The sequence below is a fragment of the Scleropages formosus genome, chromosome 1, assembly GCF_900964775.1.
Source record: "Scleropages formosus chromosome 1, fSclFor1.1, whole genome shotgun sequence".
NCBI lineage: Eukaryota > Metazoa > Chordata > Actinopteri > Osteoglossiformes > Osteoglossidae > Scleropages > Scleropages formosus.
This window is the reverse complement of record NC_041806.1, coordinates 22795794-22810262: the sequence shown is the minus strand read 5'-3', so window position 1 is coordinate 22810262 and position 14469 is coordinate 22795794. Positions and strand designations below refer to the sequence as shown.

The following is a 14469-nucleotide window of genomic DNA, read 5'->3' as shown; positions in this document are numbered from 1 at the left end:
GCAAATTTAGCGGGAGGGTAACGTCCAGCTCTAAATGTGTTCTAAGTACAGGAAATAGCAAGCGCTTCTTCTCCGCTGCTCAGGTACACCTTGCTGCCTGCTTTGAGCCCCTCCGTGGGAAGTGCGCGTGTCCACTGGCGCTACAGCACAGGACAGAGCGCGTGGCGCTTAAAGGCACAGTGCACAACTCGAGCTTTCTGTAGTGTGGGCTCCGATCTTTAACGCTAACCTACACCGAAAAGGCTGGTCTTCCGCGAAACGTGGACGATGTAACACAATTAAACGAGTGAAAAGCATTTTCATTGTATCATGGTCACTGAGGAGGGTGGTTTCCATGATACCCAGGCCCGCCAAGGAATGAAATTAGGGTCAGATGACCGCAGCTCGATTGTTACATGTTATTAGCCGAAGTCTTTGGACAACTGACGATGCTGGATACACTATAATAACCAGTCAAAAAGTATATACACATCCTACAAACAATCCTACACACTTGTGTCACCAGTTCATTCAAAACACATGTTTGGAAACCAATGCATGCTGATCACAACCTGAGCTGGATTATAAGGCACCGGCACTACCTGCTGTGCTGTCATGCTGCTCACCTTGGATGCTGAAGCCGTGTGAGATATTGTCAAAATTTGCAGACAGATGGTCCAAAGCAAGTCCACAGTCCTGTGCTTACTGACATGTAGTCGATTCTGAATCAATGGTACAGCTGCAAGAAACACTTTTTTTCAAAATTACCTGCATTTCTGCAATAATTACTCTGAAAATGTGGTGTCCTACAAATGCCCATGCCACCTCTTTGACTGGAACACCTGACTGGTTAGCTTTTAGAGAAGTTGTCAGCCTAGGGGTTCACACACACACTTTCCTGCCTGGACTGCGAATATTTAAATACTGTGTTCAGTTTTTAGAAGTGGAATGCTTTGTTATTAGTTTTAGCAGACTGTGTTTTTCTATTATTACCACTTGATTGAAGATCAGACCACACACACACTGACTGAAACCGCTTGTCCCGTGCGGGGTTGGGAGAGCTGAAGCCTAACCTGGCAACACAGGGCGCAGGGCTGGGGGAGGGAGAGGACACACCTAGGATGGGATGCCAGTCCGTCACAGGGCACCCCAAGCGGGACTCGAACCCCAGACCCACCCCTCAAGATCAGACCATATTTGAGTAATTAATGCAGAAATTACACACACACCCCATCTGAACCACTTATCCATTACTCTTAACATAATTCCAGAGGGCCCACAGACTTTTTCTTGCAACTGTAGCTTTTGGTCTAACCCTTTCCCCAAAAATCAAGCATGTTGCATTAGTGGTTACAGCTGGTGCTTTTACCTTAAATGATCCAGGACTGAACCCCCTTTCTTCCTGTTCCTTGATCAAGGAACTTAATATTTTGGCAGCATTTACATTTATTCACTTAGCAGATGCTTTTCTCCAAAGCGACTTACAACAGATACTATATAGTGTTATCAGCCCACGCACCTTATTCACCAAGGTGACTACATTGCTAGATACACTACTTACAAGGGGTTACTCATCCATGCATCAGTGAAACACACTTACACACTACAGGGGAAACCTGAACAACATGTCTTTGGACTGTGGGAGGAAACTGGAGCACCCGGCGGAAACCCATGCAGACATGGGGAGAACATGCAAACTCCACACAGACTGAGTGGGGATCAAACCCACGTTCTATCGCACCACCCAGGCGCTGTGAGACAGCAGCACTATTCCCTGTGCCACCCAACAATCTCAGCTGATATAGTAAAAATGACCCAATAAATGGTTTTCTTAAAAGCAACTTATTTACCCATCAACTGAATAAGTAAATGGCTTCTTTTGGTGTATATTTTGTGACTTGATCATGCAAAAATGTTAGTTACGTGCAACACTAGATTATATATCAAGGCTTTGTATCTGGCAGTCAAGGTTTGTTTTTACTGGCTATTTTGATTTACATTTAACTGATACCTTCCCTCAGTGCAACTTATAACATTAAGATGCTTAAAATTTACCCATTTGTACAGCTGGGTAATTTTTACTGGAGAAATTCAGGATAAGTACCTTGCTCAAGCATACTACAGCATTAGGTGGGATTTAAACTGCATCTTTCGAGTCCAAAAAGAGCTGCTTGAACCAGGACACCACTTGCTGCCCTATGGAAAGCAATATGAAACAAGTTATTCTGTAGGCAATTTTTATTAGTTCAGAATCACAATAAAAGATTTGGTTTAACATATCACTCAAGTTTTCAGTGCAAAATAACAAACATTTAAATAAAGCTTATGTTTTTAGTGTCCATAAGTTTAACAATCTCCCTGAATCCATAGAATAAATCATAAAACAAACTTTCACAAAGTTTGGTAGCATTCAGATTCTCTTTCCAAAGATTAGTGAGACATCAGCAACTACAAAAAGGGAAACCAAACCTAAACCACATTTATTTCAAATACTTAAACCAGTCATAATTTTAACTTGCAATACGAAAAATATAACAGTATTTTAAGAACTAATAAGCTTAATTTTAAGAACTGTCAGCTATCAAATTAGAACTAAATGATAATTTGTGACAACCTCCAGGGAATGATCATCCCGTTAATTATTTCATTCAAAAGTAAATCTCTGAGGATAACAGGAAAAAACTTGTGTGACGAATGTATCAGTTAAAAACCAAATGAAAAGCATGGTTATAGTCCTTATGCCAGGATTGTATATTTTCAATCCCCCTCCCCCACAATGAGGTGTAAATTAGCCTGCAACCGAGAATATGCTGGATGGACAAGTACACAAGCACAAATAAACAAGTAGCCAAACATGACGAGCATGTAAAACATTCATCTTCCAAAAGAAAGATACTACAAACTTCTCTATAATCAAACAAATATTATGTATATATAGTATATATAGATAATATACACACATACATACAATATTTACGTTACCATAGCTGTATGCCCAAACAGATTTAAACAAACGTAATGTTAATACGAGACACACATCAATGATGCTACAAGGGGAGGTTTGAAGCTAAGGACGATAGTACTTTTGAATAAAGCAAGAACAGCAACATCAACCGTAGCAGCAGCAAAAAGGTGGGCAACCATAGGCAAGTGTAGTGTTTTAAAGCAATATTGATGGACTTTCAGCCAATGCACAGTCGCAGTGCACGGCCCTGAACTACACAGAGGGACACATGCTGAAAAGGTCATGGAACTCTGGATCCAGCTGAGCAAGAAAACAAGAACACAGTACTGCCTGCATGTGGCCATGCGAAGAGGGTCCACAGCTCAGAAGATCTGCTGCTCAAACAGGATCTTCTCAAAGCCCTGTGGAGGTGTGTGGTAGAAGTCACTGAACTGGCAGTCAATTATAGCGCTGTCATCCACTGGAACAGGAGGAAGATAAGGGACAATTTAAAACAACCATACATCTTGCATCATAGCACAAAATCAGAAATGTCTTGGCATAATCAACTGCTAAAGCAGAAAGCGTTTTGGAAAATAAACGAATATAGACCATTACACCATTTCTCCTAACATGCATGTTTCTTCTTGAACTTTAGCACAGTATTTATTATATAAATATTTTAATGGAACATTGGTGTATACTGACTGCCCCCTAGTGGCAGCACTCTCTCACACACACACACACACACACACACACACACACACACACACACACACACACACACACACACACAAAACCAGTCTTTAAATGTTGACCTCTAAACTTTGATGAAGATAAATAACTATTTTCAGTATCAAACCAGGTAACAGCCTTACCATATACCACAGGGAAAACTGTACCACGAATTCCTGAGGCTGGGCAGTGCATATTCTTTCCATTTAAATATAAATTCATCTCGACGTGGTCATACGTGACACCCTGAAACAAAATATATGGGGCAGAAATTAAGCATGATTATAATACATCGGTTTTGGAACATCACAGCTACACAGTTTTTTTTTTTTTTTTTTATCATCTACTGCTACTTTTGATTTCATACATGTGCACAGAATGACTGAGGGTGAACTTCTTCCATTTTCAGTTCCTCCATTTTTCACTGTTTTGAAATGTCTCCCCTGCTTTGTCACAAGAGAACCATTTGAGATTATTACTTCAGTTTCTTAGCACACATTTTCATCCAGGGAACAGAGGCTTTATAAACACTTTTACACACTAATACCAATGAGCATTATGAGTTCAGGACTTTTTTGAAGATCGTATGCAGGAGCCCCACGGGGGGTGAATCCACCACCTATTGGTCTCAAATCCAGGGCCATAATCCAAACACCATATGTTGCCTTCAGGCCTTTTCAGTCAAGCCCCCAACTCACCACAATGTCCCCCTCCTGTGGCAGGCTATTGGCAGGAAGGCGGTTCTTCTCTTCATTGTTGTGGAACACAGACCCATCGTGCCTTAGAACCAGGCTGTGGATGTCCCGTCCCAGGGGAATCTGGTTCAGGTTGGCTTTCTGAGTGGCCACCCCTACACCCCACACCCCTGAAGGACAAGCAGGGAACTCAGCTTGTTACACTAGCACACCTGAACGCAACATCTCTGACCCAGCTGAGAACATGAGGGCATTAAGTATTTCCAGTTCCAGGAAATTAAGAATATCAATTTTATTAAAGCACTATCTGAGATTATCCTTGCCAAGAGGAGCCATTAGGCTGTATAATAGGTCCTCTCACTATCAGAGAAGTACTAACCACTTATTACCCAAGTGGTACTGAGCTGTCTGTACTTATCTGTACTTAGTATATATACAGCATTATATTTATTTACCCTATAAATGTTATACTTACTTATTCAATCTAGAAACACAGCTCTAGTGACCTGGTTATAATTAACTTTTATTTAGTGTTCTCTTTCCTCCAAAGTGACTCACAATGTTAATTTTATACTGATTTGTCTATTTAAAGAGCAGATTATTCTTACTGTATCAGTTCAAGGTAAGTACTCAATTCATTCAGACAACAAGGCCACAATACTAACCGCTGCACCACCTGCTGCCAAAATTATGTTTGTGATTATCCAAACACTCTTATACAGTTGACCATCACTGAGAAAATACCAGAGTGGATAATCATGTTATTAGTATTCCATCATTATGCAATACGGAAAAAGGGCCAGATGTCAAGAGGCGTATAAATATTGTAAGTCACTTTAGAGAAAAGCATCAGCTGAATTAATAAATGTAATGTAACTATAAACATTTTCACATCAAGGCTGAACTCACCTGTTGACTGCACCTTAAACTCGAAGTAACTCTTGTTCTGATGCAGAGGAGCGTTGGCAAGGCAACCGCCTGTGCCACATATCCGTCTCCCGCTCTTCACGATGACCACATCCGTACCTAGTAAAGCATTTCACCATCACACAATACATTCTCAACACAGTTAGTGCCATGATGTGAACACGAGCCCCACCCACTTCTCCACTCTCTGCTCCCCTTAGCCTTAGTCAAAGCAGGAATGACCCCAACAACAATCCCTTCGTTCCAAAGTAGAGATCATGCTGGCAGAAACGACCCTTTAACCTTAGTGTACTTTTTTCAAATACACAACAATGTATTGCCTGTGGGGCCTCACAAAAACATCCACAAAAGCGTTGCTCCTTTAAGAGAATAAAACAACTGCGGAACCTTACCTAATAGTTAAGACGCAGCTCTTTGATTATATATTGACTACACTGTATTATATATTTTGAGAATGTCTCGGACAATATTTGTACAAGTTGTCAAAATTTGTTCAAATCGATACGTTCTTTAAGTTTAAGCTGTGTTGACAACGTTAGCTAGTAGCTGCTGCGCTCAGTTGAGTTACTTGACCCGCGAATGCAATCTCACACGCACCGTCGTCACGGTGACCGTGTTCAGTTTTGTTTCTGATTAAATCATCGCTTACCCATATGGTGGGTGTCTAGCTGAACTGCGGGCATTTCCTTCAGAGGGACATGCCCGGCCGATCCCTCACCGCAACACGCCAGGCAGCAGGAGAACATCGAAGCCATCGCAGAAGTGGAAAGCGCCGCGCCGTGCGTTTCCGCACCTTCCCGGAAGTAGGAGCGCAGACAGCGGACCCGAAGAGCGCATGCGCAGCGTCTCCCAAGCAGAAAGGCGAGCAGCGTCTAGGAAAAGAGGGTCCAGTAAGACCAGCATCGCCCCCTGGTGTGAGGTCTTCCAGGAGGCTGAGCGACGTGCGCGCGCCTTTCAGAACTGTCCAATCACATGCTGCGAAAGAAGATTCTCCGTTCCAAATGGCATGGAAACAAGGGAAGAAAACCAAGGTCAAAAATATTTTTACACGTGACTTACTATTGGTAAACAGCGTAACAACACCCCCCCCCCCCCCCCCGCGGAAAAAAAAAAAAAAAAAAAAAAAAAAAATCAAAAAATGGTTTCATATGAAAGCGTGCGCAAACATAAGAATAGATGGGAGTTTTCGGACTTGCAAATGTTTCTTAAAGCCAGTTAGCTGTTTTTCTTAATTTTCTGTACTCGTCTTTGGCTGAGAACAGCACAATCCAACGACACGCGCTTGAATTAAGGTGTCTTTCGAGAGAGGCAATGGATCATTGTCTAAGTAACAGAAGGTTATGCAAAAGTGACAAGACAACGAAAAAATACTTCATATGGGAATAATTTGTGAAATGTTCGGCTCTGGGTCGCACACAGTATTATCTTGCGCATTATAAGTCACGACTTGGACCTACGGAGAGATGATTATGACACTCATTTTATCATCTCTCAGGTGTGTGAGTGACCATTACTAAAAATACAGAGTCGCTTACATACATTTAATACAACATATCTCGCGAATGATGATTATCAAGATTCGTGCAAATTCACAGATAAGACTGTGATGAAACCAGGGATAAAAATAGTAACAGGAAAGAGAGAGTTGGATGTTTGACGAAAACCAGAGTGGTGCAGATAGGATGAGAAACGCCGCTGACGGAGTATGTGCTGCCGCTCGTGCGGTGGACAGTTTCAGTTTCTCATGTTTTGCATAGCAACAACCCTCAGAGCCCCTCCCCCTGGCCACGTCCTGTAAGGGATCCTCTGCTTTTACGGCACCCAGGAGAAAAACGAACACGATCCTACAACCTCTGAAAATGTGAGAAATTTGCCGGCGCGCCTGTGAAAGCGATTAAACCGCTTAGTTTAAACGCGTGCCACCTCAAATTTTCTGTGTATTCGCCACGTTGTCCGAACTATCCGTTCTTTGATGTGGAGGGGCCGAAACCCTGAAGTGGTTAATGTTTTCGCCTCAGAAAGCAGTGAAGTCTGCACAGCAACAAGCGCCATGATTGCGTGGGACCGCGCGTCCCTGACGCTCGCGAGTGCGACTTTTAGTCCAATTGCGTGTTTTCTCCACGCCCGCATAATCTGTCATAATCATTTCCAATTCACTGCGAGCGAATTGTCAACGGCGAACAAGTCCGCGCGGAGAGTTTCAGCAGCCCGCGCGCACTTCGGCGGAACGCGCGAGATGGGAAGTAAAAGTGCGGCAAGCTGCTGGTCGGCGCGCGGGGTGTCACACCATCCGAACAGACAACAGAGAGAGACACACACTGTGGTCCTCAACGCGCTCGACAGTCCGGTCCGGTCCGGCACGGCACTCTGAGGGGCTGTTGTTGGCCACGGAGAAGCACCGTGACGTGGGTACTTATCTCCTCAGTCCGCTTCGCCAACTTCTGTCTGTCGGCTCGTTTCACTAGTAACTCGGCGCGAGAAGTGAGTAAATAAAAGAAGCGACTCTTTGCCACAGTGTAGAAAAGTGACTTTCTCTGTGAACGAGTCTGCAGTTCGGGGCCCATTTCGGTGTTGAATTTCGCATTAGAGAGTGTGGTGTCGGGAGCGTCTCTCACGTGCTGCCGCGTGCCTTTCCAGGAACACGGGGCTCCTCGGAGGCTCTCACCTGTCTCGCGCTCGGGAGGGGAGCACCCGTGTGGATGGAGCGTCCGCCGCGGGAGCCAGCGCCGGGTGCGCGCAGCTATGGACAAGCGCGGCAGAAGGAGCGAAGGACGGACCCCTGATGTAGTTTTTTTAATGTAATCATAAGTTGTGTGTCGCGGATCTACAGCTCACAATCAGTGTGCGTGTGTTGGTCCACGGCAGAAGATCACGCGTGGGTCCCACGCTACGTTCCCTGAAGGTGCTTGGCGAGACGTGCCCGCGCACACCGACGAGAGGAGGAGAGGAGAGGAAGAGGAGGAAGGAGGGCGCCGGGAAGAGCGGCAGCGCGGAGAAGAGTAAAGACGAGACACGATGAAGTCGACGGCGATGCAGGCGAGAGAGCGCAGTGCTGGAGGAGCGGACGCGAGCCGCTGGGGACGCGCTTCTCCACGGAGGGAGGGAGAGAGGGAGGGAGGGAGGTGTTAAGGATGCCTCGAAATAACGGTTCGAAAAGAAATCCGCGAGGGGTTCCCCCTTAAAAACGCACGAGTCACGAACCAGGAGGAGGGCAAACGGGAGAAATGGACACTGAGCGGTCCGCGCCGTGTCCACTCGATTCCGTGTCCCGGAGTCTCCAACACTTTTCGTCTTCCACACACAGCCCTGCTGTCATTGGTCCCGACTTGCCTGCCATCGGGTACAGTGCAGTGGAGAAGTGACCACTCTCTGTGTGTGTGTGTGTGTGTGTGTGTGTGTGTGTGTGTGTGTGTGTGTGAGAGAGAGAGAGAGAGAGAGAGATATCCTGCTGTCCGCAGCCCCGGTACCACCACTGTAGCCTGAATTCAGTTACTCTTGTTATACTGTACGGTGCCGATCACTAGGGGGGCGGGTGTTTCGAACCTGCCTCGGTCTAAGCGGGCTGTTTTAAATTATTGCACGTCAGCAAATTTGTGTTTGAAAGAAATAATTTTATCCCAACGGACAATCTCAACACGCCCCCCCCCCCCGCCCCTCACGGTACATGTTAACTATCTCAACACTGCTACTTTTATGCTACTTTGTTTAGAGATTCTATTTGCCATATCTGTAAAACGAGTTGTTAAGTTATAGAAAACGAGAATTCAATTAAAATTCATAATTAAAATGTTATGTGACTGTAAAATTGCACCACGTCATGTTGATAACGCATTTTTCCCAAACATTGGGACTGACACTGCGGGACGTACTTGGAAACTTATCAAAACAGCCATTAAATGACGACACTTTCGATTAGAATAATTATTTAATATTCACAATTTGCAGTTCTTAAGCTTTTGCACACATGTTGTGGACGTGACCGGGGAATTCTCAAGTCACATTTGGCAGAGTTCCTCATGTGATCGAATAAAATTGTTGAATTTGCAATCACTCAAGTCACGGGGCCCACCTTCGAATCCTGCGTGTGTGTAACACGGGTGTCCCACTTTCCGCGTGGGCCGTTAAGTAACAGCCTTGATGTCCTCCTCCAGAGCATGAGCCCCATCGCTGAATACGTAAACGTATTCGTGGGGGGTGCATTCATTTAGTGACTCCAGCAGTCATCGGCAGCACTGCCTGTGTGAGTCAGTCATCGGAGGCCTCTGATTCAGACCCACAATAACAGTTCAAGGTGACTTATTGCATAACTGAGGGTGACACGAGAATTCCACGCAACGCCAAATCATACGCGCACATTTTTTTTCTGCCCGGAACGCCTTTAAGACAGACGTGCAATTTAAAGGCTAGTTAACACGCATCCTGAAATCCGCAAGAAGAATCACAGCCTGTGTGAAATGTAATTTTAGCGCACGTCGAGCCCAATTTACGAGCCTCGCTCCTCTGCCGCAATCTAAGATACAGTTGTGTTCAAGTTATCTGATATTCATTCTTAGATCCTAACTTAATTTTTGTAAATGTATTCATCAAAATCCAAATTAAGAAGGTGCCCATAAAATGATTAAAATCTGGTTTATTTAATAGACGCATCAGTTGAAATAAGAACGGGGGGTATCGTTAAATCATTTTGCTCATTTAGAAGTGAGGGCATAAACCAGCTCCCAAAATTTTCATCTGATACGTACAAGTCCCACGTCTCTCTCCCACGTGTGAAGGACAACCCCGAACGCGTCCCAACGACCACTACACGTCCTGTATCCAACAAGCACATTTCAATACCCGCTAGAGCCTATACCACTCAAAGTATATATATAGCCTACTGTTGCCAGGCAAATCACCGATGAAGTAACAAATGCATTTGTTCACAATTCAGTGTCAAAAATTATTTATATTTAACTGCTAACGAATTCAGTGATAATAAGCACAATTCAATTATCTGATCCACTAAACAGTATTGTTTTTCAACGCAATATTATTCATAACCCAAATATTGTTTTGAATCGCCACTGGTAGGAACGTGAGGGGGGAAAAAAAAAACAAACAAACACTAACATGCTTCATTTTTAAATACATACTTGCACACTGCAAAAGTGAGTCGAGACTAATAGCGGGCATGATGAAAAATTGCTTAGAAAGTAGAAAAAGCGCGCTCCGTTTATGCGGCCTGTTGGTGAGAAACGAGCGCAAACGGAATTTAAGAGAGATTAACACGGCAGATAAAAGCGCGGAATGCCGCTTCATGCGCTTCGCACGAGGCCGTCGTGACCCGTTATGAACATTTCACTCCATTCTTCGTTTTAGGGAAGTTTATCATATCTAATATTAAATAAAGACACTTTGTTCCAAACTTTTCCCGATGAGACACTTTTACATAGTCAGCCATGAAATAGGCTACACCAGCCTTGAACGAATGAGGATTGTTTGTGTTATTTCTCAAATGACCAGAACAATTCTTCGTTTTGTGTTGCGGTTTTGGTAAACCACATAATAACGTAATGACAGATAATTATAAGAGCATCTGAGAAACTTCTGACTGTATTGTCGAAGTTCAGGGTGTAATAATGTCACATTTTTTTGAAAAAATGTTTTTCTTCATGCGTACACAATTGTGATTTTAATAAGAGAAAAAAAAAACAAGCCTTACATTTTAAGCTGTAACCGTAGTCAGGGAGTTGTAGAAGAGACGTGCTTTGATTCGCGCCGTTGCGTCGCTCTGCAATTAACCATAAATTATAACCTTTCTAAAAATTTAAAGGGGAAAATTTAATTCTTATAGTTGATTCGCAAACTGGCAGGTGTACATTTGTGAAAGAAAATCGATTCAATAATAGTATTTCAAATAAACTGAAAATTGGTGAACGGTGACCATTTGCAATGTATACAACACAAGCTCATTACATAATTTAAATTGTTGCGTAAGTATCACGTTCCCTTTTCATCTGTCGAGATGAAACTCCTGTAGAAATTCAAGTTTTAAAGATAATAAAACATCCCTATTTTCCGTACCAAAAAATATTTAGATTTAGCACTTACAAATATAGCAAACAATCTCATCTAAATTAATAATGTCCTTTACACATTTTAAAAAAAAAAAAATGTGGGAAGAAAGGGGTTTAGACCGTTTTCGCTCGAATTACAGCCTGGAAAGTTCCGGGGAAAGGCTGTCCATACTATCAAGCCTGTCCTGAACTATTGATATAATCATTATTTCGATATAATACTAAATGTTTTATAGTTAAATGCTCGAATATTGTAATCTATATAATTGTCGGTTAGTTTAAACTGTATTAAATATTCTTACAGATTACATTCAGGGTGACTGATTTTAGCAGGGCTCCGTTTTTGAAGGTGCATGATTAAAATGTTGTTGCCTAAAATAGAGCAAAGAAACATCCTGAAAATTAAATCAGATTCATAAAGCAATTTATAGAGTTCCAGCAGCAGAGAGGCGCATGTCTGATGCCGACTCGTACATAAGAGCGCAGGTGGACCACGTGAGCCGCTTTCCGCGCGCGCGCTGCCTCGACACGACACGTGTGCGCAACGAGAAAGGAGCTCGATTTGTCCCCGGGGTCCTTATGGGGGGTCTGTAACAGCACATGCGAGCTGCGCACAAGACTGCTCATCTTTAAGCTCATTACAGAAGTAGATTTTTTTTTTTTTTTTTTTTTTAAATTCAAAGTTGACTTTGAGCGGGAAACGAGCCGTCCTGCAGGCAGCGCTCGCGACAGAGGACGCCGCTGGAGATCGAGGGGCAGAAACTCACCGCCACGGAGCCGGACACCAAAAGACACTCCAGATCCAGACTTGCGGGGACACGCGTGGGCCCAGTTCAGTTCTATGCTGGTGGACATCAGTACCGGTCACGTCATGTCAGTGCTTCCTGACATCTTCGACGGCTTCGCGCGCCCGCGGAGTGCCTCGCGAGGCATGGCTGGCGGTCGTCTCAAAGAGGTCCGTGGAGACCCTGGACACCAACATATGTGTACGGTGATCCGCTTCAGCCGCGCTGGAAGGAGGAGCGACCTGCAACCGGAAGCGAGGACGAGCACGAGCACACCTGTGCCGGACGTCCCTGGCACGAGCCGGCGCTCCAGCGTGCGGCACCCGTCGCTCCACGGGGGACCGGTTCGTGGAGAGGTGAGGATCACAATGGGTGATGCAAACATCAGCAATCCTTTCAGTGGAACGGTCAGGAAGCCGTAGCCACGAGCGACACTATCTCACGCCATCTGAACTTAGTTGAGGGCCTCGTAGTTAAGGCACGCGCGCACACGCAGACAGCGCGAGGGAGAAAAGGACATTTCGCCCAAAGTATTCAAGTATAAATTCTATAATGCACTTTTAAATGATTGCTGTGCGTAAGCAATAAGTACTCAATAGTTGATTTTTAAAACTTTAATTTAGGGTGTGTAATTGAAACGTGAGGACTCCGGAAACACTGTGGCCCGTGACAGGGTTTTACCTCACGAGTTACCTCAAAGGGGACGTATCCTCACTGACCTATGAACAGAGACGTTCCCTTGCAGGTGTGACACCGCTCAAGCAGACAAACGTGGAGCTGGTGAACAGCGGCGGCGTCCCCGGGCTCCTCGTGAACGCGCGTCCTGCACGAGGACAGTCGAGTGGCGCGTGCTGGAGAGATAATACTCCAGACAGATCACATTTTACCTCCTCAGAGCAAGCACGGTAAAGTACTTGGAAAGCAATGAAGCACAGAAAACGCACACGGAGAATACTGGTTTAGGGTTACAGGAACCTAAGTAAACGCAAGTGAGACTTTTCCCCCCATTTGAAAGTCAGTCACGAGATTTTTAAAAATAATTCACCTAGAGTTTGTCTACAGATACTTCATCGCAATTATCAATGACTTGCGTTTAAACATGTCCCTGTATAACCTGCACTTATTCATGTAGTTAAGCAAGAGAGGAGGGGGGGGTCATTTGTTCATCAGGGACTTCGAAGCAATGGTATAATCGTAAGGTAGCAGGAACATAAAACATTTAAAAATGAAAATGAGTCCATAGTGAAAACACAAAAACAAATTTATTAGGACATAAGACATGAAGCAGTACAAATACAGTCTTAAAAGGTAAATTCTTAGATAGAAAAACATACATTTTAAGATTATATGCAGCTCAGGTTAAAAAAAAAAAAGTAAAATTAAGCACTGCAGTATAGACACAAGCAATAGATAATCAATTATGAGTCCAGTGATTAGAAAAATGAATGATGCTCCTGACAACGCACACTAATTGGTGCGGTTCCTGCACACGGTGAATATAAAAAGCGAGCAGCAGAAATGCATATACCTCAAACAGTACAGAGTACCAGAGTAATTTCACTCCCCTTCGCTGATGCTTATGACGCACACAACTCCTCATCACGGGGTCAGCAGCTCCATGCTGAGATGACGACGATGACGGTAACAGGGCAGCGCACGACAGCCATGAGGCAGTAAGCCGGTGGACGGGAACGGCCAGGCTTCACTTCAGCAGCACGATCAATACTGGAGGAATCAGAAGTGGTTTAACTCCAATATTTACGTGCTGCTAGAGCAAGGCGGCCAAACGTGGAGGGCGACTAGCCTGTACCTGGCCTCACGCTGGTGGTCCTGGTCCTCTTTACAAACTATTTGACAGTTTTTTTTCCATCATCCCCCACCCCCATTTTATTTTCCGCCTGCCCAGGCGTAACTGCCGCAGCACAGCACGGCCTGCATCCCCGTGTAACCCACAAACCATTCTGTGCTGCTACAGCACCACCAGGCCTGCCCCACATCCCCCTCCCTTTCCTCTCGAGCAGCGTTCTCTCTCTCTCTCTCCGAGAGACAGACACACACACACACACACACACACACACACACACACACACACACACACACACGGACGGACTGAAGGGATGCCAAGGTTTGACAGCATCTGAAATAAGAGGAAAGACATGGCGTGAGTGAGAAGAACCCCCCTGCTTTTTGAGGTCAGGCAATATGAAAAAAAGTTTAATACAATTTACTGGATCAGACTACCTATCTGCTGTCATAGTTTTCAGCTTCTTACACTGCCAGATCAGGGAACAAAGGACAATGTAAAATATTGCTGGAAGTCCCTGGTTATATTGGTTTGTTTACTGGGG

The 14469-nt window shown here is 44.4% G+C and overlaps 1 protein-coding gene and 1 long non-coding RNA gene across 2 annotated transcripts; one reads left to right on the top strand and one right to left on the bottom strand.

The window, feature by feature from the left end:
* Window positions 1–2202: 2202 nt before the first annotated feature.
* Window positions 2203–8239, bottom strand: LOC108933054 (SPRY domain-containing protein 7). The gene is made up of 6 exons (XM_018749862.2): window positions 7946–8239; window positions 5930–6152; window positions 5263–5379; window positions 4357–4523; window positions 3802–3904; window positions 2203–3404 (listed from the first exon to the last, which is right to left on the bottom strand). Exons 2-6 carry the CDS (start codon window positions 6033–6035, stop codon window positions 3307–3309), a joined length of 591 nt encoding a protein of 196 aa, XP_018605378.1. The 5' UTR covers window positions 6036–6152; window positions 7946–8239; the 3' UTR covers window positions 2203–3306.
* LOC114910206 (uncharacterized) lies at window positions 6402–14205 on the top strand. Its single transcript, XR_003797551.1, has 3 exons — window positions 6402–7761; window positions 7918–12477; window positions 12867–14205. It is a non-coding gene; the product is annotated as an uncharacterized LOC114910206 (long non-coding RNA).
* Window positions 14206–14469: the final 264 nt, after the last annotated feature.

Excerpts from the sequence above, each read along its gene's own strand:
- LOC108933054 (XM_018749862.2), bottom strand. The coding sequence starts at position 6,035 with ATGGCTTCGATGTTCTCCTGCTGCCTGGCGTGTTGCGGTGAGGGATCG. Across the intron at positions 5,380-5,929 it reads GCTAGACACCCACCATATGG|GTACGGATGTGGTCATCGTG; the intron begins GTAAGCGATGAT and ends ATGCTTTACTAG. Across the intron at positions 3,405-3,801 it reads AGTTTTCCCTGTGGTATATG|TGGATGACAGCGCTATAATT; the intron begins GTAAGGCTGTTA and ends CTCCTGTTCCAG.